Source organism: Peromyscus maniculatus, chromosome 11, assembly GCF_049852395.1.
Source record: "Peromyscus maniculatus bairdii isolate BWxNUB_F1_BW_parent chromosome 11, HU_Pman_BW_mat_3.1, whole genome shotgun sequence".
Classification (NCBI taxonomy): Eukaryota; Metazoa; Chordata; class Mammalia; order Rodentia; family Cricetidae; genus Peromyscus; species Peromyscus maniculatus.
In genome coordinates this window covers 39,668,252-39,688,489 of record NC_134862.1, presented here as the reverse complement: position 1 = coordinate 39,688,489, position 20,238 = coordinate 39,668,252, and the positions used below count along the sequence as shown (strand labels likewise).

Sequence of the window (20,238 nt, the reverse complement as noted above, 5' to 3'; positions counted from 1 at the left end):
GTGAAGGGGGCCTGGGCTCTGGGATAGCTCCAATGTGAGAGACAAAGGAAGTATGCTAGAAGTTTCCAAGCCTGCCACGTCCTTCCAAACACAGGAAGATGAAACCCCCTGTAGCCATTCATTCCTGCCACACGATGTTCTCACTGAACTCCAGTTCTTATGAAAGGTACAACCACCAAGTACCCTCCCCCACAGGAGGAGTCCACTGGATATGTAATCAGGGGTCAGTTTGGGTGACCTTCTCCTTAACTCTGAGGAAAAGACTTCTTCCAACACTTCAGTCTGGGGCTCTTGTCAAAGCACTAAGTCCAAGTTGAGCAGCCAGGAATGATTTGGTTTAGATCAGGGACTGCATGAGGACACTCAAATTGGCTAAATCAATTAAATCATAAGTGTGGCCATCTCTTTCTGAGTCAAAAAATATAATACAAAGAGGGTGACAGTTATCTGAAGTGGGCTTGTAAACACACTGCTAATATAATGAAGTAGCACAGATTGAGCCCAAGCCAGTTCACACAGAACCCTTTGCTCAGCCTCAAGTCTTATAAGGAAGACTCATTCATGGTAAAATTCATTTACATATCATTAGAAAGAAAGTGTGCTTAAACACATGATTGCCCTGGTTTGAAAAATAAAATGCATTGTTCTCATTTGCAAATTTAGGTCACCTTTCACTAGGGAGGAGACACACCTTTAAAATAGCAATCATTTCTAGAGAACACACATATTTAATTCATATCCTCTAAGTAAGTTGGAGGCACTGAAGTCCTTCAAAAAGTGTTTAGGTAGAGCATATCTTGAAAATGTATAGGTAATGAATCTCCTACAAGACTTGTATTCAAACTGTGAATACAATGCCTTTGCCATATAAACAAAATGTGATTTTTCTAAAGTGCCCCTGACTTCAATCATCTAAAGAACTTTTAAAAGGAAATGTAAGTCCAGTGGGACTTTATGACCCTCATATTTAATCTGCTAATAGCATCATTTCAAGAGAAAAAAAATAGCAAAATACACAGTACAAGTGCATTTAAATCCATTCAACACATTTAGACTGTAAAAAATTAAAATATATTGTGTATTTTATTATGCACAACAGAGTCAAGGGCATCAGCCAGCTGACCTGATAATCCAATAAACTGTGTAGAAGGCATTTATGCCAAGAGCTCAGGGACAGCTTCACTGCGAGCTATTTAGCATCACAAACACACTTAGCAGAAGCTGCTCAAGGATGGCTGTCACCGGCGAGCATCTAGAGCACGAGCTGGCGGGTGCATAGGTTTGGGTTTAAAAGGGAGGCTTTTATGAGAGATTATAAATATTGATTTCACTGAAGGAGTCAGAGCGGTTTATAGGTGTGTGTACATAATGCCAACCTTTCCATTTATATCATTGGCCCAGTCCTCAGTGGGATCTAAATGTCAAAGTTTTTCAGGGCAATTTTGAAAGACCCTTTGGGAACCAATTTGGAGATTATTTCTTTCTTCTAGAAGGACTTGTGCTTTTGAGAATGCAAATAACGATATGTACAGAAGAGACCATTCTAATGTGTTTGCCGATTTTGATGGAGGCACCCTCTCATCCACGGGGAAGGCTGCTTCTCACTTAGGCCTCTGATGACTGCAAGTTGACAAGCCACAAGACCATGCACCAGGGGAAGGTTTTCAAAAAAACAAAAACAGAAAACAAACAAACAAACCAAAATACACCCCACATCCAAACCAAAGAAGAAGAATGAATGCCAGTGCACTCACTCATATTTACCTAGAAATATACCCACATAGTTCAATGTTCTTATGAACAGTGTACTAGATTCGATGTGACACACAATGCATTTTCCTCATGTCACGGCACTAAAGAACTGTGCCTTGCTTGCTACTGTAATTTGGTTATTTCTGACAGAAACAGTAAAGCTGGCACTATTTTCTAAACAATGAGAATCTCTGACAGCCTACATTTTTGTTAGATGAACTGTGAAAGTATGAATTCCATCAAACTCTATATGTAGCCCAAGACACACAGACATGTGCATACACACACACACACACACACACACACACACACACACACACACACACACACACACACGCCCATGCAAGCACACACGTGTAGAAGACTTCACTACAGGCAAGGGCAAACATATAATGATGTCAACATAGATAACTTCCCACAAACGAATTGACAGGGATCACTGGTCTTGCTTTAGAGACAGAATTATTCCTAGGAGAATTTGTTTTAAATACCTTACTTTGCCGAACTGGAGTTTCCCTGGTCATTCACAGACTTATGAATGAATGAAAGAAAGAAAATGATCAATTAGCATCATGTTAAGATGCAGTGTAGATAAGACAGATCTATTGTATTTTTTTGTGGGGCTGTAAAATAGAACAGCTGTCATAAAAACATGTTTGGAGTTTTTTTTTTTTTTTTTTATAAACTGAAGTGTAGAACATGATTCTGCAATGCTATGGCTAGTCTTTACCACAACAAGCTGAAACTGGTAAGCTAAAGTGACGTCTGGACTTCCATGTGGATTGCAGCAGTGTTCATGGTTGCCAAGTTACACCATCAGCCTAAGTGAACGGCAGTGATGAGAAAGGAAGGAAAGAACATGCTACACAGACAAAATGGTTGCTGTCTGGCCTTAAAAGGACAGAAACGTGGCCAATGGTGAAGCTGCGACTGGATCTTGAGAACACTGTGTTAAGTGGAATAAACAGGGCACAGAACAACAAAACCCAGCTGTGCATGGTTGCTCACACCTATAGTCCCAAGTCTTGGAAGGATGAAGCAGGGGAATTGCGTCAAGTTCAAGGCCAATCTGAGCTACACAGAGATTCCAGGGCAGCGTGGGCTGCAGAATAAGACCTTATTGTCTCAAATCCAAAATTTTAAAATATGCAAAGCAAAAAGACACATAGTGCATGTTCTCACTTAGGTTTGGGTTGTAAAGCAATCAGACTCAACAGAGAGTAGAGAGATGGTTAATGGGGAGGGGAAGCTGGGGGAAGGGGTGGTGGTCACAGACTACCTGAGGACTCTTATTCTTTAACTGAAATCTGCCACAGCATGGTTAATGCAGTTAATAAAAGCACAGTGCACATCTCAAAGCTGCTGAGAAAATTGCAAATGTTCTCACCACAAAACGGTTGAAACGAGTGATGTCTATAATACAGATTTAATCACTTCACATTGTATTCATAAGACATAGCATCATTTCATCCCATCAACATATACAACTATCAATTGTCAATTTGCAGTAAAAAATAAAGTTTAAGAATATAAGAAGTGGTCAGTTGGAGCTACTTTTTCACTTTGCACATGTGTGCCAGGTGCCTGAAATTTCTTTATAATAATAAATTCTATTTCTGCTCATCAAAGTCTAGGATTCATTTCTGATCATCACAAAACCAAATGGCTACACTGCTTTTTTTTGAATTCAGAACTTAGAAACATCCCCTGCAGACAGGCCTCCTTTGCTTAATTTTCACTTACCAGATTCATCTAAATCCTTCTTGGACTTGGATTTAATTTCTAGCTCAGGCTGCCTTTCAAGGTTATGAGTGTTGTGTTGTGAGTAAGCATGCATATTTCCTCTGGGTCACGACGGGCAGACTTCCTTCTCTTATGTTTCATAGACGTGTTTCTGTAGCCCTCCACACTGAGAGAGAGGCTGGACATTTGTGCTCAAGGAAGCACTGTCATTGCTATACAACTTCCTCACTTATGAAATCAGAATATTAAAATCAATGGTTGAAGCTGGCTTTAAGAAAGGCTCAGCTCTCATTGGCTGTTTTGAAGATGATGTGATGATAAATATGAGTGCTTAGTAGTTTGTCCTTTTTTCCCCCATTTTAAATATTTGGAAAATTCCCCAGAGATGGTCAAAGCATCTTCATGCAGAGTATTCACCTGACAGTTAACCTCCTGACAGCAAACCTCCTTTATTTCTTTATTTATAAGGTTTATTTCTGCTGTAGTTGTTCTTTCCTGTCTTTATTATTTCACTTTTCTCATCATTGAGCTTCTATACCTATGAGGTCTCATCACATTTTAATGCTATTTCACAATCCTTTGCTTTGTTTTCCTGAAAAGGCTTACATCTTTTTTTTTTTTTTGGTTTTTCGAGACAGGGTTTCCCTGTGTAGCTTTGCGCCTTTCCTGGAGCTCACTTGGTAGCCCAGGCTGGCCTCGAACTCACAGAGATCCGCCTGCCTCTGCCTCCCGAGTGCTGGGATTAAAGGCGTGCGCCACCACCGCCCGGCTTAAGGCTTACATCTTAAGAGAAGGTGAGATGGCCATTATTTTGAAATTAAGAAAGAAACAAGACGCTCATATTAACTCTGCCTAATTTTACAACTTAGGTAATTCTTGGTTGATTGGTAACCTTTAGAAAGGAATCTCTCTTGTAAGTAAAACTATGGGGAAATAACTCACTCATGATCTTAGTCTTGAGGTAATGTATGCTGCTCAAGTCTGAGCATTACTATACATCCTAACCAAACAAATTAGGAACTTCCAAATATTATCTCCCTTCTATTAACAACTTACATATTATCAAAATCAAAACGGGGTTAAGAGGAGAGAGGTTAACAACAGAATTAGCTATAGAAGCCTGTGACACTATTCTGTAGAAAGTTTCCTGTAGTCATATGAGATACATTCCTCTACCCTTATGATAAAGACCTTTTAACTGACTTTATCTTATGTGCCATCTATTAAATTGATTTTTAAAATTATCAGTTCTAATCTACTAAACAGTATGCAGCTGTGGATGAACTCTGAGTTCTTCATTATTCTTATACTAAAGTTTAGACACTGGATGAAACAAGTTGAAATATGCTCTAGTCAAGTCTGACTGCTTAGTATGACAATTTTATTAGACAGCTATATGGAAAGGTATCCATCAGGATGTCACTTGTAAAAGTAGGTATGACTTCTGGGGAAACATGTAGAAAAATAGTCAAAAGAGATTTGGAGAGCTGGAGAAGAATTGGCAAGATTGACAGCAATGAAAATTAGGATAAAGACTTAGGTAAAAGAAAACTAGAACATCATCTCTGGGTTGTTAAAGATTAGATTATAAATATATTATCTTAAATTAATTGATGGTCTCTCCATTTTATTACTTATGTTTAAACAATGTTAAGTATGTACACATTTTACAATACTAGATTATACTTCTATTTAAAAATCAATTAGATGTAATTTTGTAAATATAATTATTGCTAAGTGTACCAAGTTGGTTTTCTCATTATGAGAGATCAGACAAAGCTTCTACTTCTTACTCTGCTATCTCAGTGTCTGCCCTTGGTCCTCTTTCAACCTTGTGAGGCTCTCTGTAAAAGAATAAGTTTATTTTCAACCAGAAATAATAACTCAGGCAGACTTGAGGTTTTTTTGTATGCTTGTTGATTCATGTTACCTGATTCTTGAGATCCAGTTTGGGACATGGTCGACCTCCACTGTAAGGTTTCTCTTTTAGCCATTTAGATCGAATTCTCACTCCAATCCCACAAGACGAACTGCAAGAGCCCCAGCTGGACCAGTCACTCAGCTTGCAGTCAAATGGGCAGGGGATGACACATTCTTCTTGAACATAACCTGAAAGGAAGAGCTTTCAGTGAATACAGGAGAGCATCAGATACACTAGTCAAATTCTCTGCTTCCACCCTTACAGACTGGATTGCTCATCACTGTTGCCATGGTTTCTTCAACACATTTCCATTTGTAAAGAGAGCAAAGTTTGGAGAGACAGATAAATATGGTTCCACCTGCATCCAGTTTGTGTCAGTCTCTTTACTTCATTCTGAATGAAAGGAAGAGCCTAAGAAGGATGGGGGAAGTTCAGTGCAAACAATGTAATCATTTCCCCTCAGTGAGCCTTGTGTTCTCTACCCTCAAATTCTTCGATTCTCCATCTGGAATAGGTAGCACATGCAAGTGAGTCTTTCATTTGCCTGTTACCTGCAAGGTTTCACCAATAAAGACATTGATCTCTCTTCTAAGTGTTGCAACTTGAAGGTACAAGAAAGAAAGAGGGAAAATCACAGTACCATTGAAAGTAGAAAAACAGTAAACTGCTGCCTACTGAAAGGATATGCAAGACTGAAGAGCCATGGGCGAACTGGGGTGACGTGAGCCTCAGAAGTTCCAGCTTTGTTTGGTTATTCTTGCTCCTGTCTCTGGCAGTTCCTATTACAGCTGAATGCTCACCAGCTCCTGGGCTACTCAGGCCCTCGCCTGGCTTCCCCAGTGCCCACATGTCTGTCACAGGAGTTGCTCATCTCTTCCTTGAGGTTTTCTGAGCCTTACGTTTTGCACTCACGGTGTCCCTAGACCCCAGTACCTGGATCTACATTCTTAGGAATTCACTGGCCCCTGCCTGTGATGGGGCCACATTCTCAGCATTAGGTTTCAATGGCCACAGTGGAGGTAACTTACAGACATAATTCATGTGTCAGTTCAGTAGACTGATGTCAGTTAGTCAGAACGGAGATAAGCCTGGATGTACCTGACTCCCCAGATGCAAATTTTCAAAGGAAGACTGTTCCCTTTATGAACATGGAAATTATAAGTTCCCATGAAGATGAGCTTTGCTGACATCCTAGGGGAGCTCAGAGGAAAAGCTTCCCCTGACTGAGCCTGTGATGAAAGTTCAGCCCTGGACCATGCTTTACTTCTCCATGAGACCCTTAGACAGAGAGCAGGAAAGCAGGGTCCAGACTCCTAACCCGTGGAAACAGTGGCTTAAGAAAGGCTGCCTTTAGTTACAGTCACTGTGGAATTTGGTATACGGTAGTCAACACCCAAGGGATCTTCTAAGCTGAAAATCTCATATCACCTTCAAACATTCTGAAGATATGCTAGTAATCATCATCACTCTTATGTCAAAAATCATACATATTTCTGTTGAGCCATACATCCTTTGAAGGTCCCTAGTTCACATTGGGTCCCTGGAATGACCTGATACTTTTTTGACTTGTCTCTTTCTCCAATTGCTCTCTTTTTGTATATGTCAATCATTCTGAGAATAAGGTACTTTTCTTTTTTTCTTTATTAATAAAAAATTTTTATTCATTTTACATACCAGTCAAAGATCACCCTCTTCCCTCCTCCCGCCCCTCCAGTCTCCCGCTTCCAACCCTCCCCCATTCCTTCCTACAAGAAGGTAAGGCCTCCCATGGAGAGGTACATTTAGTAAAGGCAAGTCCAAGGCCTTCCCCCTGCCTCAAGGCTGTGTGAGGTGTCCCATCATAGGTAGTGGGCTCCAAAAAGCCAACTTGTGCACCAGGGGTGGGTTCTGATCCTACTGCCAGGGGGAGCCTTAAGCAGATCAAGTTACACAACTGTCTTGCTATGCAGAGGGCCTAGCCCAGTCCCATGCAGCCTCCACAGCTGTTGATCCGAATTTTGTGAGTTCCCACTAGTTTGGTTTGGTCGTCACTGCAGGTTTCCCTATCATGATCTTGATGCACTTGCTCATAGAATCCCTCTTCTCTCTCTTTGACTGGACTCTTGGAGCTCTGCCTGGTGTTTGGCTGTGGATCTCTGCATCTGCTTCCACCAGTTACTGGAGAAAAGCTCTATGGTGACAGTTAGGGCACTTTTCAAAATATAAAATGTCAATGTTGCTCATCTCTTTAAAGTCTAATGGTTTTCCAGTGGCTTCTTTTAGGAAAAGACTAAGTTACGTCACAAAGGCCAAAACAAAATAAGCTTTCTTATGAAGGTTCAAAGCAAAGGTCTGTGGCCTTGTCTATGGAACAGCTCCATCTGACCAAGGTGCACTGTGGACCAGGTCAGCCTTAATCACAAAAGGTGGAGGCCAGGAAGCTGCAGTCTTTACAGACCCCAGGGTGACTCTAATGCGGTGTCAGGCTGAGAACCACCTCTAGCTTGCTATTTCCTCTCTCCTTCCACCTCCTGTATCTTGAATTCTACCTTCACAAGGTCCTCCATCTCCAATACTAGGCACACCTTTTCTGATACAAAATAAGTTCTTTCCTAACAGGCTAGCATCCTTAGTGCTGACTTCAGCCTCTCTCCTCTTTATCACTGATCTTTTTTTTTTTTTTCCCAGAGTCCTTCTGCCATGCCAGAGGAGAAGCATTCAGACTTTGGTCAGCCCTGCTGTCTTCATTCTCTGTGCTTAAAACAGGACTACCATCAGAGTGAGGAAAGTGCTGGATTAGTACTGAGGACGCCTCATCATGTACTCTGTCTTAGTCTAGTACTCCAAATGCCTGGGAATTTTGAATTTTCTTCTCATTTGATGTCTTAGCTAGGGTTTACTATTGCAGCGAAGAGACACCATGCCAGAGCATCTCTAATTAAGAAAACATTTAATTGAGGGGTTTGCTTACAGTTTCAGAGGTGCAGTCAGTTATTGTCATGGTAGCAGGCAGAGGTAGTGCTGGAGCTGAGAGCGCAATAGGAAATCCACTGAGTATCACACTGAGGGAAGCTTGAGAAAAAGCGACCTCAAAGCCAGGGGCACACTTTGTCTAACAAGGCCACTCCTTCTAATAGTGTTACTCCCTTTTGGTGGGGCATTTTCTTTCAAACTGCCACATTCCACTCCCTGGCACCCAAAGACTTATAGCTATCTATCTATCTATCTATCTATCTATCTATCTATCTATCTATCTATCTATCTATCTATCTATCTATCTATCTATCTATCTAATGCAAAAAATTCATTCAGTGTAACTTCAAATGTCCCCATAGTCTATCACAGTCTCAACAATGTTTAAAAGTCCAAAGTCTCTTCTGAGACAAATGGCAATCTTATAACTGTAATCATCTGTAAAAGTCAAAATCAAAAAGCAGCTCACATACTTCCAACATATAATGGCACAGGATATATATTACTATTCTAAAACACAGGGAAGGGAGCAAAATGAGGAAATGCTGGACCAAAGAAAGACTGAAAACCAGCTGGGTTGCTCCAGACTCTGCATACCAATTACATACTAATCAAAGATCACCCTCTTCCCTCCTCCCGCCCCTCCCGCCTCCCCCTCCCAACCCACCTCCCATTCCCTTCTACAAGAAGGTAAGGCCTCCCATGGGGAGATACATTTAGTAAAGGCAAGTCCAAGCCCCTCCCCCTGCCTCAAGGCTGTGTAAAGCATCCCATCATAGGCAGTGGGCTCCAAAAAGCCTGCTCATGCACCAGGGATAGATTCTGATGTCTGATGTCAAAATGCTGTCCGCATCTCCAACTCTACTCGTCTTTGTTGACTGCAACACACTTCTTTCTCTTGGGCTGGTCCCACTCCCTGTTAGCAGCTCTCCTCGGCAGGTATCCCATGACCCTGGCATCTCTAACATCTTGGGTTCTCCAGTGCAATCCAGGAGGCAACTTCATAGCTTCATAACATGGCCTCTCTACTAGGCCACCATTCAGAGACCCCCACAACACATGCCTAGCCTCAGTGAATGTCCTTAGGCCTGGAGGCAACTTCTATAACCTATTTCTTTATCCTTAACTATAAAGCCAGAACCACATAGATGAAGCTGCCAAATTTTGTTGCTCACTGGGACTGGACCATGGCCCCCTTGTTTAATTGTATCTTCAACAGCTTTCTGTTTTCTTTTACTGCCTAAGCTTGACTGTCCTTGAACTTGCTCTTTAGACCAGGCTGGCCTCAAATTCAGAGATCTCTCTGTCTCTGCCTTCCCAGTGCTAGGGACTAAAGGCATGCATCACCACACCTGTCTCTGAACTTTTCCTTTCCATAAGGAAACTTAGCTGGGTGAGATCTTGCCCTGAGGTCATCACTCCCTTTATTCCATTTCTAAATCTGTTTATCTCCTTGAGCATAGGAATTAGCTCCATTCCACTTCCTGATGCTCCTTCTCTCCTCAAAATGTACTTTTAAAAATTTACCTTGCTCAGCTTGCTACTTTCTATTATAAATCTTCATCAGATTTACCGCTAATATCCATATAGCAGAGTCTATACTAGACTGTTTTGAGATTTCTTCTGCCTCAGACTCTTAGGACAAGGCAAAAGACAGCTACTTTTTTTCATCAAAATATCACAAGAATGATCTCTAGGCAATGTACTAAAATTCTTCTCTGAAACCTCTTGAGTGAGCCTTCAGTAGTTCAAATAACCCTTAGCACCTCGGTCTTCCATGCTCCTACTAGTTTGGCCCATTCAGCAGTGCTTAAAGCTTTCCACTGCTTCCATAACCCAAAGTTCCAAAGTCCAAATTCCTCTAAACAAAAAGCATGGTTAGGCCTATCACAGCAATACCCCAATCCCTGGTACCAATCTCTGTCTTAGTTAGGGTTTACTATTGCTCTGAAGAGACACCATGACCATGGCAACTCTAATAAAGAAAACATTTAATTGAGGGGGCTCGCTTATAGTTCAGAGATTCAGTCCATCATGGCGGGAAGCATGGCAGCATGCAGGGAGAGGTGGTGCTGGAGCTCAGACTTCTACATCTTGCAGGCAACAGGAAGTCAACTGATTGTCATATTGAGGGAAACTTGAGAAAAAGAGACCTTTAAGCCTGCCCCCACAGTGACATACTTTGGCCCATAATGCCACATCTCCTAATAGTGCCACTTGCTTTGGGGACCACTTTCTTTCAAGTCACCATATTCATAACAGACCTTTCAAACCTTCTCCATTTGCTTTTCACTTAAGGAATTACTTCTTCCATCCTGGAAACAACAGAAAGACTGGAGCAGAATGCCTTCAATTTCCTATGATCTCATCTATCCACAATCCCAACCTTTTACTTCTTTCTTCATATTCAAATGGAAAGGCACTCACTTTACTATAGAAAGCACATTCTTCAAACCATACCTGAACCTGATTTCTCCAGGTCTTTGGGCTCTTCAAACACCTCCATCTCCTGGATCTTTCTTCCTCTCCTCTCTCTCCACATAACCTCCATTTTTTCATTTTTCTTTTTCTTTCCCCCCTCTCTCTCCACCTCCCTCTTTTCCTCTCCCTCTATCTTCCCATCTTTGTCTTTCTCTCCTTATTTTTCTCCTTCTCTCTCATTTTATTCATATGATTGTAATTACCTTACAATATTATTAGAATGGCTTGAAGTTATTTGTACAATACTTATCAATAAATGCACATATCACATTTCCTGATGACAGAAAAATTCCTCTGGAGTTGGAATAAAAAAGCTTTCATTAAGAATGTAAAAGAGAGGTCCCCAGAAATCCACAAAGATACCTCCACTGTAGACTACTGGCAATGGTCGAGAGAGTACCTGAGCTGATCTACTCTGGTGATTAGATGGCTGAACACCCTGGCTGTCATGATAGAACTCTCATCCAGTGTCTGATGGAAGCAGATGCAGAGATCCACAGCTGAGCCCCAGGTGGAGCTCCAGGAGCCCAATCAGTAAGACAGAAGAGGGATTGTGTGAGCGAGAGATATTGAGACCATGATTGAAAAAGCACAGGGACAAATAGCCAAACTAATGGAAACGCATGAACTGTGAACCAGTGGTTGAGGAGCCCCTGTGGAACTGGACTGGGTCCTCTGGATAAATGGGACAGTTGATAAGCTTGACTGTTTAGGAGGCCCCCAGGCAGTGGAGCCTGGACCTGTCCTTGGTGCATGGGTTGACTTTTTGGAGCCTGGGGCCTATGCTGAGACACTTTGTCCAGTCTTGGTGTAGGGAGAAGGGGACTGGACCTGCCTTGGCTGAGTCTGCCAGGCTGGGCTGACTCCCTAAGGGGAGACCTTGCCTTGGAGGAAGTGGGAGTGGGGGGTAGATTGGGGGGGAAGTTTGGGGAGTGGGAGGAGGAAGGATGGGGGAATCTGTGGCTGATATGTGAATTTAAGTTAATTATAAAATAAAAAAAGAATGTAAAAAATAATTTTTGCTGTTTAATAGCCTTAATTCTGTAGTCATTTGAAGGATATAGTTACCTTTCCTAGAATTTGACAATTAACCTAAAATTTTTCTTTCAGGATAAAGATAACTTCACCTATTCCCAGCAGGAAGCAATTTTAAGAATACGACGCCCACATTCCCAAAGAGGTGGTGTGGGGTGGGTGGTTTTTTGGTCCTTTTGATGGGTTTTGGGTCTGGGATAATTTTCATTGTTTAGGGGGGTTGGTTAAAAGTTGTTGTCAAGGGTTAGGAAAAAGGCTAAGCAAAGGAGATTAGATTTAAGGTTCTTGTTTAAAAAAAGAAAGAAAGAAAAGAAAAAGACAATTACTAGTTTTAAATACTTTACATTGGATTGGATTGTTTTATATTGTATACAAATTTGAAACTGATATTGTTAGAAAATGCTATATGTATATTTCTAATTGTATTTATACCATTCATTTAACAATGTAATGCAATTTTCTGATCTTTGAACGTTACTATTACCAACTATTAGGATATAAAGAAATGAAAGTTAGTAGTTAGACATTACAATAGAACTTGTAGTCATATTAGATATGTTTTAAAAATAGAGCAGATATATTTTATACAGGTCATCTTCAAACCCTTCAAAGATCTACCGAATATGGCATTTAAAATGTTTTAATAACTTAGGAAATTTTTCTTTTTTGAGACATGTCGGCTCCTGGCAGTACCAATCTACTTCAGAGAAAATATGGGCATTGAAGAAACTGCATATGGAGTTAACTTTCATTGTGGCAAAAGTTAGCCACTGGACAACCAAGTATCCTCGAATCAACAGGACAAAATGGACAGACAGAACATGAAACAAAGAACTACTGATTCTTGCCAAAACAAGTGTGGTTATGGCTTTATCAAAAGGCATCTTCTGAGGCCAGGACAATATGGCACCATCCCTGAAGTGGCCTTTGCAATCTGGAAAAGGTACAGTGCCCTTTTCTTCAAAGGCAGCTGAACAGGCAGTGGGCCGATGGCTTCTGTTGTGCAATGGAACAGCAGCTGAAACAGTTATTCTTGAAGAGTAACTAAGCTCACACCTCTCAATAGTAGACTTGCATTTAATAGAGGGGTGTGGAGAAGAAGGGGATGCTGAGATGAAGCCATATATACACAGACAAGAAGAATGGACAGCTGAATTCAAAAACCGTCAACAATTTCCAGAATTTAAAATCCTGAATCATGACATGACACTAGTGGAATTCAGGTGTTTCTGGTACATGGACTGCTCTCACCCAATGTGAGGTTGAACTGTTGACCTTGTGTACATCCTACTTCACAAATGAGTCTGTCAGATATGCTAAGCCTATAGAATGAAGATGATGCCCCAACACTGCGGAGAAACCTCAGGTGACTGTCCAGGCAGCTGGCTGTTTCTGTCAACTCACAAATTTTTTGGAAGTTGCTTGCATGCACTTCCTGTTTTTATTTTTTGTTAGCTAATATTATTTCCTTCTTGGGTTTCTGAGGGAGTTGAAGATTAGTTAGTTATAGTTGAAGATTAGTTAGTTATAGTTGAAGATTAGTTAGTTATAGTTGAAGATTAATTAAGATAGAAAGTGAATTAGAAGCCGGGCGGTGGTGGCGCAGGCCTTTAATCCCAGCACTCGGGAGGCAGAGCCAGGTGGATCTCTGTGAGTTCGAGGCCAGCCTGGACTACCAAGTGAGTCCCAGGAAAGGCGCAAAGCTACACAGAGAAACCCTGTCTCGAAAAACCAAAAAAAAAAAAGAAAGTGAATTAGATACATTTTGGACTTACTAAAATAGGATAGATAAAGGAATTATTTTCTCTGATTTGTCAAATACAAATGGACTAGACATTGTTTAGGTATTTATTACTTGTACATATTGTATATAGTTATTGTACTTTTGTATATAGTTTTTCTCATGTTAGTTATAACCTTTTGCTTTTTTCTTTTTATTAAAATAGAAAAGGAGAAATACGGTGGTATTTTATTTGTACTGAAATGTGTTTTTAATTGTATGTTAATAAATAAAGTTGCCTGGGGGTCAGAGCTATTAGAGCCATAGCAAGAGCATGGCGGTGGTGGTGTATGCCTTTAATCCCAGCACTTGGTAGAAGAATTAGCTAGATCTTTGTGTGTTCAGGGATACAGCCAGCATTGAAGACACACACCTTTAAGACCTGGAGGGCTGTACATACAGGCAGTGCCGAGGCAGTCACATGTTTGGGTTTATAACCAATGAGAAGGCAGAACAGAAAGACTATGTAAAGACATACACACAGTAAGTAGGTCTCTTACGGAGAGCTAGGAGCACTGCAGGAGGAAGGGTAAGATTTTAGCTCTGAGCTCTGACCTCTTGGCTTTCTCTTTTACATTGATTCTGTGTTTCTTATTTAATAAGATGGTTGGTTACATCTACAGTCATTTCTAATGTGTTTTTATAATCAACCAAATATTAGCAACATAGGCAATGTTACACCAAGTATTAAAGAGGTGCCACATACACTATATATAATTTTACAGAAAAAGCAAGTCACAAAATAACTTCATTGGCCACCAAGTAAAAAGAATAGGATAGGAAATTAGCATTTATTCTCATGGCATATAGACTTCAAATATGCAAATATGAATGTCCAGAGTTTTTCACATAAACATTAAATATTTGAGTATGTATGTAAGTCCTATTTTAAGGCACATTTTCAACTAGACAGCCTTATAATTGAGTGAGACTCTAAATTATCTTCATCTGGGCTGCACAATGAAGGACTTTAATCAGCCAGCCTCGAGCAGCTGTTTTTGTACTCTTCACATGATAAGAGATAAACCCAGAGGATCTTCATGAAAGTCAAAGTTATAAATTCAATGAACATAAAATAATTTTGAAATTCAGCAAGACTAAGCAATAGCGACATTTATTTTTCAAGAAAATTTCCATGCCGGAGTATACCCCAAGGGGAAGTCCATAGTGAAAACAATTAATAACTGCATATTCTCATGCCTGACTCATAATTTAAAAGATTAGTTTCATCCTCACACTTAATGCATACAGATTTTTGGCAATGAAGTATGATGAGATATAACTATCACAATGGCAACCTACATGGGAATTCTAATAGCTAACAGTTGCAACCATACAAATGTTTTTAAAACTAATTTTTATAGACTATATGACAGAATAGCTGTTTCCTTCTAGATAATACCTTACTGGCAGAATTTGTATTTCTAAAGCCAATTTCTGTGAAAGAAAAATTTACCAAAACTGTATTTTCTACCAGAAGTCATATGCAGAACACATTACTTGGACCACTGACTGGCCTAGGGAAAGCTTGCAGCTAGCTCTATTTCACTAATCTGCCCAAATGTAAAATTTGATGTGAAGTAATCAGCACAGAATTATCTGTGCACCATGCAATCAATTTTTAAACAATCTACATGGCACATATAACAAGTGAGCTAAGCAGCTTATGATGGATGAGGATGTATGGGCGAGGAGCCTTTATCATCATCTCCACACATGATGATATTAGAGGTATTTGTTCAATGACATACCAGAGACACAGAATAGAATGGCTAGACCTTTGTCACCAATCCCCAAACCTCCTCACTAACGTGCATCAGGACGAACAGTTCTAAATGAGATGGTCTCTTTAAGGCAACCACTTCCCAGACTTTTGCCTTGTGCGCTTCACTTCCTTCCCTAACACGTTTTCTCCCATTAAGATCTTGTTTTGGAGGATGTGAGAGAGGAAAATATTGATGATATGAAGGTTAATACAACAACCCAGATCAATTCATTCACGTTCTCTCACTCTGTAAAGCAGCAGCGACGAATGTCGGATTAGGCAGTTCATGTTTTGTATTCACTGTTTCTGTGCTCAAATTATCAAAATAGGAAATGGAAAATGTTCTCAAAATGCTAAATAATGTAAGATCTGGGACAATCACAAGTTAAAAATCATATCATACTCTCATTTCCCTGTTTTAAAGATTTGCTGTTTTAATTTCACATTTTAATACTTCTAGGTTTGTTATTTTATTGACTTAGTAAAAATGTACCATGCTAAAACCACACTGGACTCTTTAAGGGATATTTTCATCAGAACTGGGAAAAATTATTATAGATATGTTTTAATGTTCATCTAGAAAGACAACTAAAAGGAAGTTAGAGCAATATTTCCATTGTCTTACACTGGCACTAAGCGTTTTAGAAGAACAGCTATGGTAGATGCAGAAATACTGCTCAGACCCAGCAGGGATGCAGTATGCTCTGTAGAGCTTCTGCTTTCACTGTGGCATGCTGTATCAAGGGGAGCTGCCTGATCTCAAAGATTGTTCCAGCACGTTTGCTCGGGTCACTAAGATGCTAGACAGGGCACAATTGGAATTGCCCAAATAATTGCCAATCTCCTCTTTTGAAAAATTTAAAATATTAAAATATTTTTTGAAAATACTATCATTTAACAGGAAAGCATTTTTACTCAGTTATGTAAGCATCGATGATATTGCAACATGCAAATATTTTTCTGAATAGAACTCCATTAACTCAGAAAACAGTAACAGTAGTTACTAAGTAGGTTTGGGCCAAATTTAAAAACTTTCTGCACAGCAAAAGATACATGGGATGAATAGACAGACTTAAAAATGGGATGGCTTTTTAACAGCTATTTGCTGTTTTAACAGCTATTTATATAAAATGGTACACAGAAATTTAAAAATTCAAAACCAAAGGATGAATAATATAATCAATTATTTGGCACATGATTGAACAGAGTTCTTGAACTAATTACACATGACCTACAGTTACTTAAAAATATCTTTAGAATTTTTTACATTGTGGAACTGCAAATCTAATATCTAGAGATTCTACATCATTCCAGTCAGAATCAATAAAAAAATTGCTAGCGGAGAATGCATTTGTACTGTTGTGGGAATGTAAAATGTCCAGGCAACATGGACATCACAGTGGAATGGCAACCCTTCTAATTAAACCACACACAAGACTAAAGTAAGACCCACTCACACCACTCCAAGGCATACACCCAGAGGAATAAAAAGCCAGCCTAGAAATGCCTACATGTCCATGTTTATGGCAGCACTATTTCCAAGGACCAAGATAGGGAAGCAGTCTAAGTGATCCCCAAGAGACAAACAGACAAAGTGTGCTGTATACACATGGAATACAATTTACCCAAGAAGAAAGAGTGCATGTCACTCCCAGGTAAATGGAAGAGCTGGAAACCACAACATAAAATACACCAGACTCAGAAAGGTAAGGACCTTGCCTGTTCTCTTTCGAGAAATGTAGAGAAAACAAATGGATCAGAATATACATACAAATAAACAATGGAAAAATAGAAAGGGACTCTTAAAGAAAAGGAAAGACCTTCCAGACAAGACAATGATAGGGAGGGTGGATGATACCAAAGTAAATTATAAAAATATGGAGATTCATAGTAAATTGCATCATTTTGTGCAATTAACACATATTAATAAAAATGAAAATAATGTGCTTCAAATACTAAAGTAACTAATTGCATTCTAAACTTATTATGATATCTGAAACGTTGCTATATTTTTTCTTTTTCTTTTCTTTTAACTTTCTTTTTATTTATATTTTGTGTCTTTCACATCATGCATCTTGATCCCATTCGTTTCCAGTCCCTGTGTATCCACCCTCTGCCCTTGCAGCACACCCCCTCCCCCAATTAAAATTTAAGAGAAAAAAGAAAAAGAAAAAAATCTCATCATGGAAGATATAGTGTGACACAGTGAGTCACATAGTAAACCCTTTTATCCATAAATCTTTACTTACAAGTGTAAGTAAAGATATGGCCTCTGGTTTCTGCTAAGCTATGGATGTTGCGCCCTCACTGGGACTCCTCTTGGTTATCCTGCTGTTGCCCTGTGTTGGGGAAACCTGTAGCTTTGGGTCTGGGTCTGAAGGACTGATTCCTTCACGTGCTCAAGCAGATCACAGATGGGGTGGATATTGGGATGGGCCAACCCAATAACCCTGGTTCTGGGCTTGGGTAGTGGTAGGGGTGGTCAGTGTGCTAACGGCTAACATTCCCTTGTCTTCACCACCAGGGGGAGCTCTCCTGCATTGCTTTGGCAAGCTCCCCTTTTGCAGTGATGAAGGAAGGACGGGCAAAGGACAGTTCTGCTTTCATGTCCTCAGAGTAGGATCTTCCATACCTACACCTTCAGAACCAGCTCTGCTGTGTTGCCCAGACATGGCATAGGGGCCACTACCCCAAGTCCTGCAGCAGATGAAGGGCGAGCCTAGCTCTCCAGTTCTTAATACCTTAGGGCCAGCTCTCCTACCTACCTCAGGTATTTATTGGGAAGTGGGGAGGGCAGACATCTGTCTCCTGCCCATGCCGTCATATGACAGGAGAGTAATGGGGACAGCTCTTCCATGCTCTCAATATCAGGGATGGCTCACCCAGGCCTCTGCCAATGGGCTTGGCTCTATCGTGCTTCCCTGTGCAAGGTTCAGGACCTGCTCTCTTGAGTGTTGCAGATGGTGGTGGGCAGGGGCAGCTCTTCTGCCTTTCTGACCTCAAGGCCGGCTCTCCCATCTGCCTCAGGCATCTCTCCCTGCCCATGCCACCACATGACAGATGAGTTATGGGGACCGTGCTCCCATGCTCACCACTTTGGAAATACTGCTATTTTAAAAACCCCACAAAGTTCAAATAATATACTGACCAGTGTTCTACTAGATTCCATAAGACTCAAATATTGCAAAGCATCCTTATTAAATACTTTGCATCTACCAGAAAATCATTTATATGAGAATCGTTTTCTTTAATTAAAAATAGAATTCAATTTATGAGTGTACTTTAGGTGCAGATTAATTACTTGCAGATGTTTAGACCAAGAGCTTTCTGGTAAGGATTTAAACTTCCATCAGGAGTAGAAAAGAACCCAGGGCCCAGACTTGACTGAAATTTCCAACTAACCATCAGGAAGAGCAAGAGGTAGTAGAGGCCAGCTGTGAGACGGTTATCCACACATGACATGGCGGTTGGGCACGTGAACTCACAGAGGCTCTGGTTGCCCACATAAGATTGGCAGAAGATCAAGCCTGTCAACCTGCTAACATAGAGGGGGGAGGAACATGTGAGACCCTCTCCTTAGTTCAGTTGCTCTTGGCAATTGGTAGCGGTTAAGGGAGCGAGTGTTATTTTCTTTCATGGATGTGACTTGGGGTAGGTTGTCCGTGTACTAGTCACCGAATAGCCCTATACTCATGCATGGACTGGTGACTCCAACCGGACTCTGTGGGTCAGAAATAGGCCAGGAAACAAAGAGGGAAATTGGTGGTGAGGTTCTGGAAAGAGTTGGAGGGGAGAGAGTGAGAGGTGGATTTGATAAAATACATTCGTGTATGAAATTCACAAGCAATAAAGTAAAAACAAAGACAAGTGACTTTTCAAAGTGAACAATACATTTGTAAAGGTCCTACAGTTCCTGAATGTTCCCTTTAGTGCTATAGTGGTAAGGTGTGAAATTATGCTACTATTGAGGTTAATTACTATCAGAAGGAACAATTCTTAGAAATGAAGAAAAATTGGTAATATTTTCAGAAACTTAGATCATATGACACAAATTCTGTGATGATTTGAGGCAACATGAATAGATGCCAGCTTTAATTTCCTACTTTTCATGTGAAAAATACTTCGTATGGTAGATACAGGGCTTTGACTTAATTTCTGGGTCTGGTTAATGTGCTATAACTAAATGTCTTGGGTGTCAATTTAATATAACACCATAAGGAACTGATCTTTTAAATTGAATCATCCAGGCAATTTAATCAAGACAGTATCACCAGTTGTTCATATAGACAGAGTTTCGACAGTAACTCCCTGTGCCAATTTCCTCCAGGCAGAGAAAAGAGACATTTTTTTTCTTAGAAGATATTGAGGATATTAGGGAGAAAATGGAACACTAGACACAGAATAATCAGAACGGTTAGGACTGTACATATACCCACAGTTTCTCTCATTACTGCAAATAAGTGCTGTTAAAATTAAAGTGACTGAATGGCTAGGCACATAATAAACTCGGCCTCAGCAGCACGGAACGACCCACAGTTTGTTGACAAGGCAATATTCCCGAGTGATTCTTGGAACTGTGGCTGCAGCCTGTGTCCTCTCACCCTCTCATCACACCTCACTGCTTGAGAGAGCTGCATGGGGAGCTACACTCTGTGCTCTAAACTTCCTGTTTCCTTTGCAATCTCTAGAAGCTGACCTCTGCGCACATCTCCTATTCATCAGGCTCTTCCTTATCTATCTCAGGTTCTAATCCAGCATACAGCCTAATATCCTACTTCCTGCCCCTGACTCTGGGTTTGACCTTACTAT

At 40.4% G+C, this 20,238-nt stretch overlaps 1 protein-coding gene across 1 annotated transcript in view; it reads right to left on the bottom strand.

Annotated features, from left to right (window-relative positions):
- Thsd7b (thrombospondin type 1 domain containing 7B) overlaps positions 1 to 20,238 on the bottom strand; it is an 852,383-nt gene that overhangs the window by 189,988 nt on the left and 642,157 nt on the right. Inside the window, exon 15 of the mRNA XM_042258057.2 lies at positions 5,426 to 5,604. Coding sequence (XP_042113991.2) covers positions 5,426 to 5,604 — 179 coding nt within the window. The remainder of the gene's footprint in view (positions 1 to 5,425; positions 5,605 to 20,238) is intronic.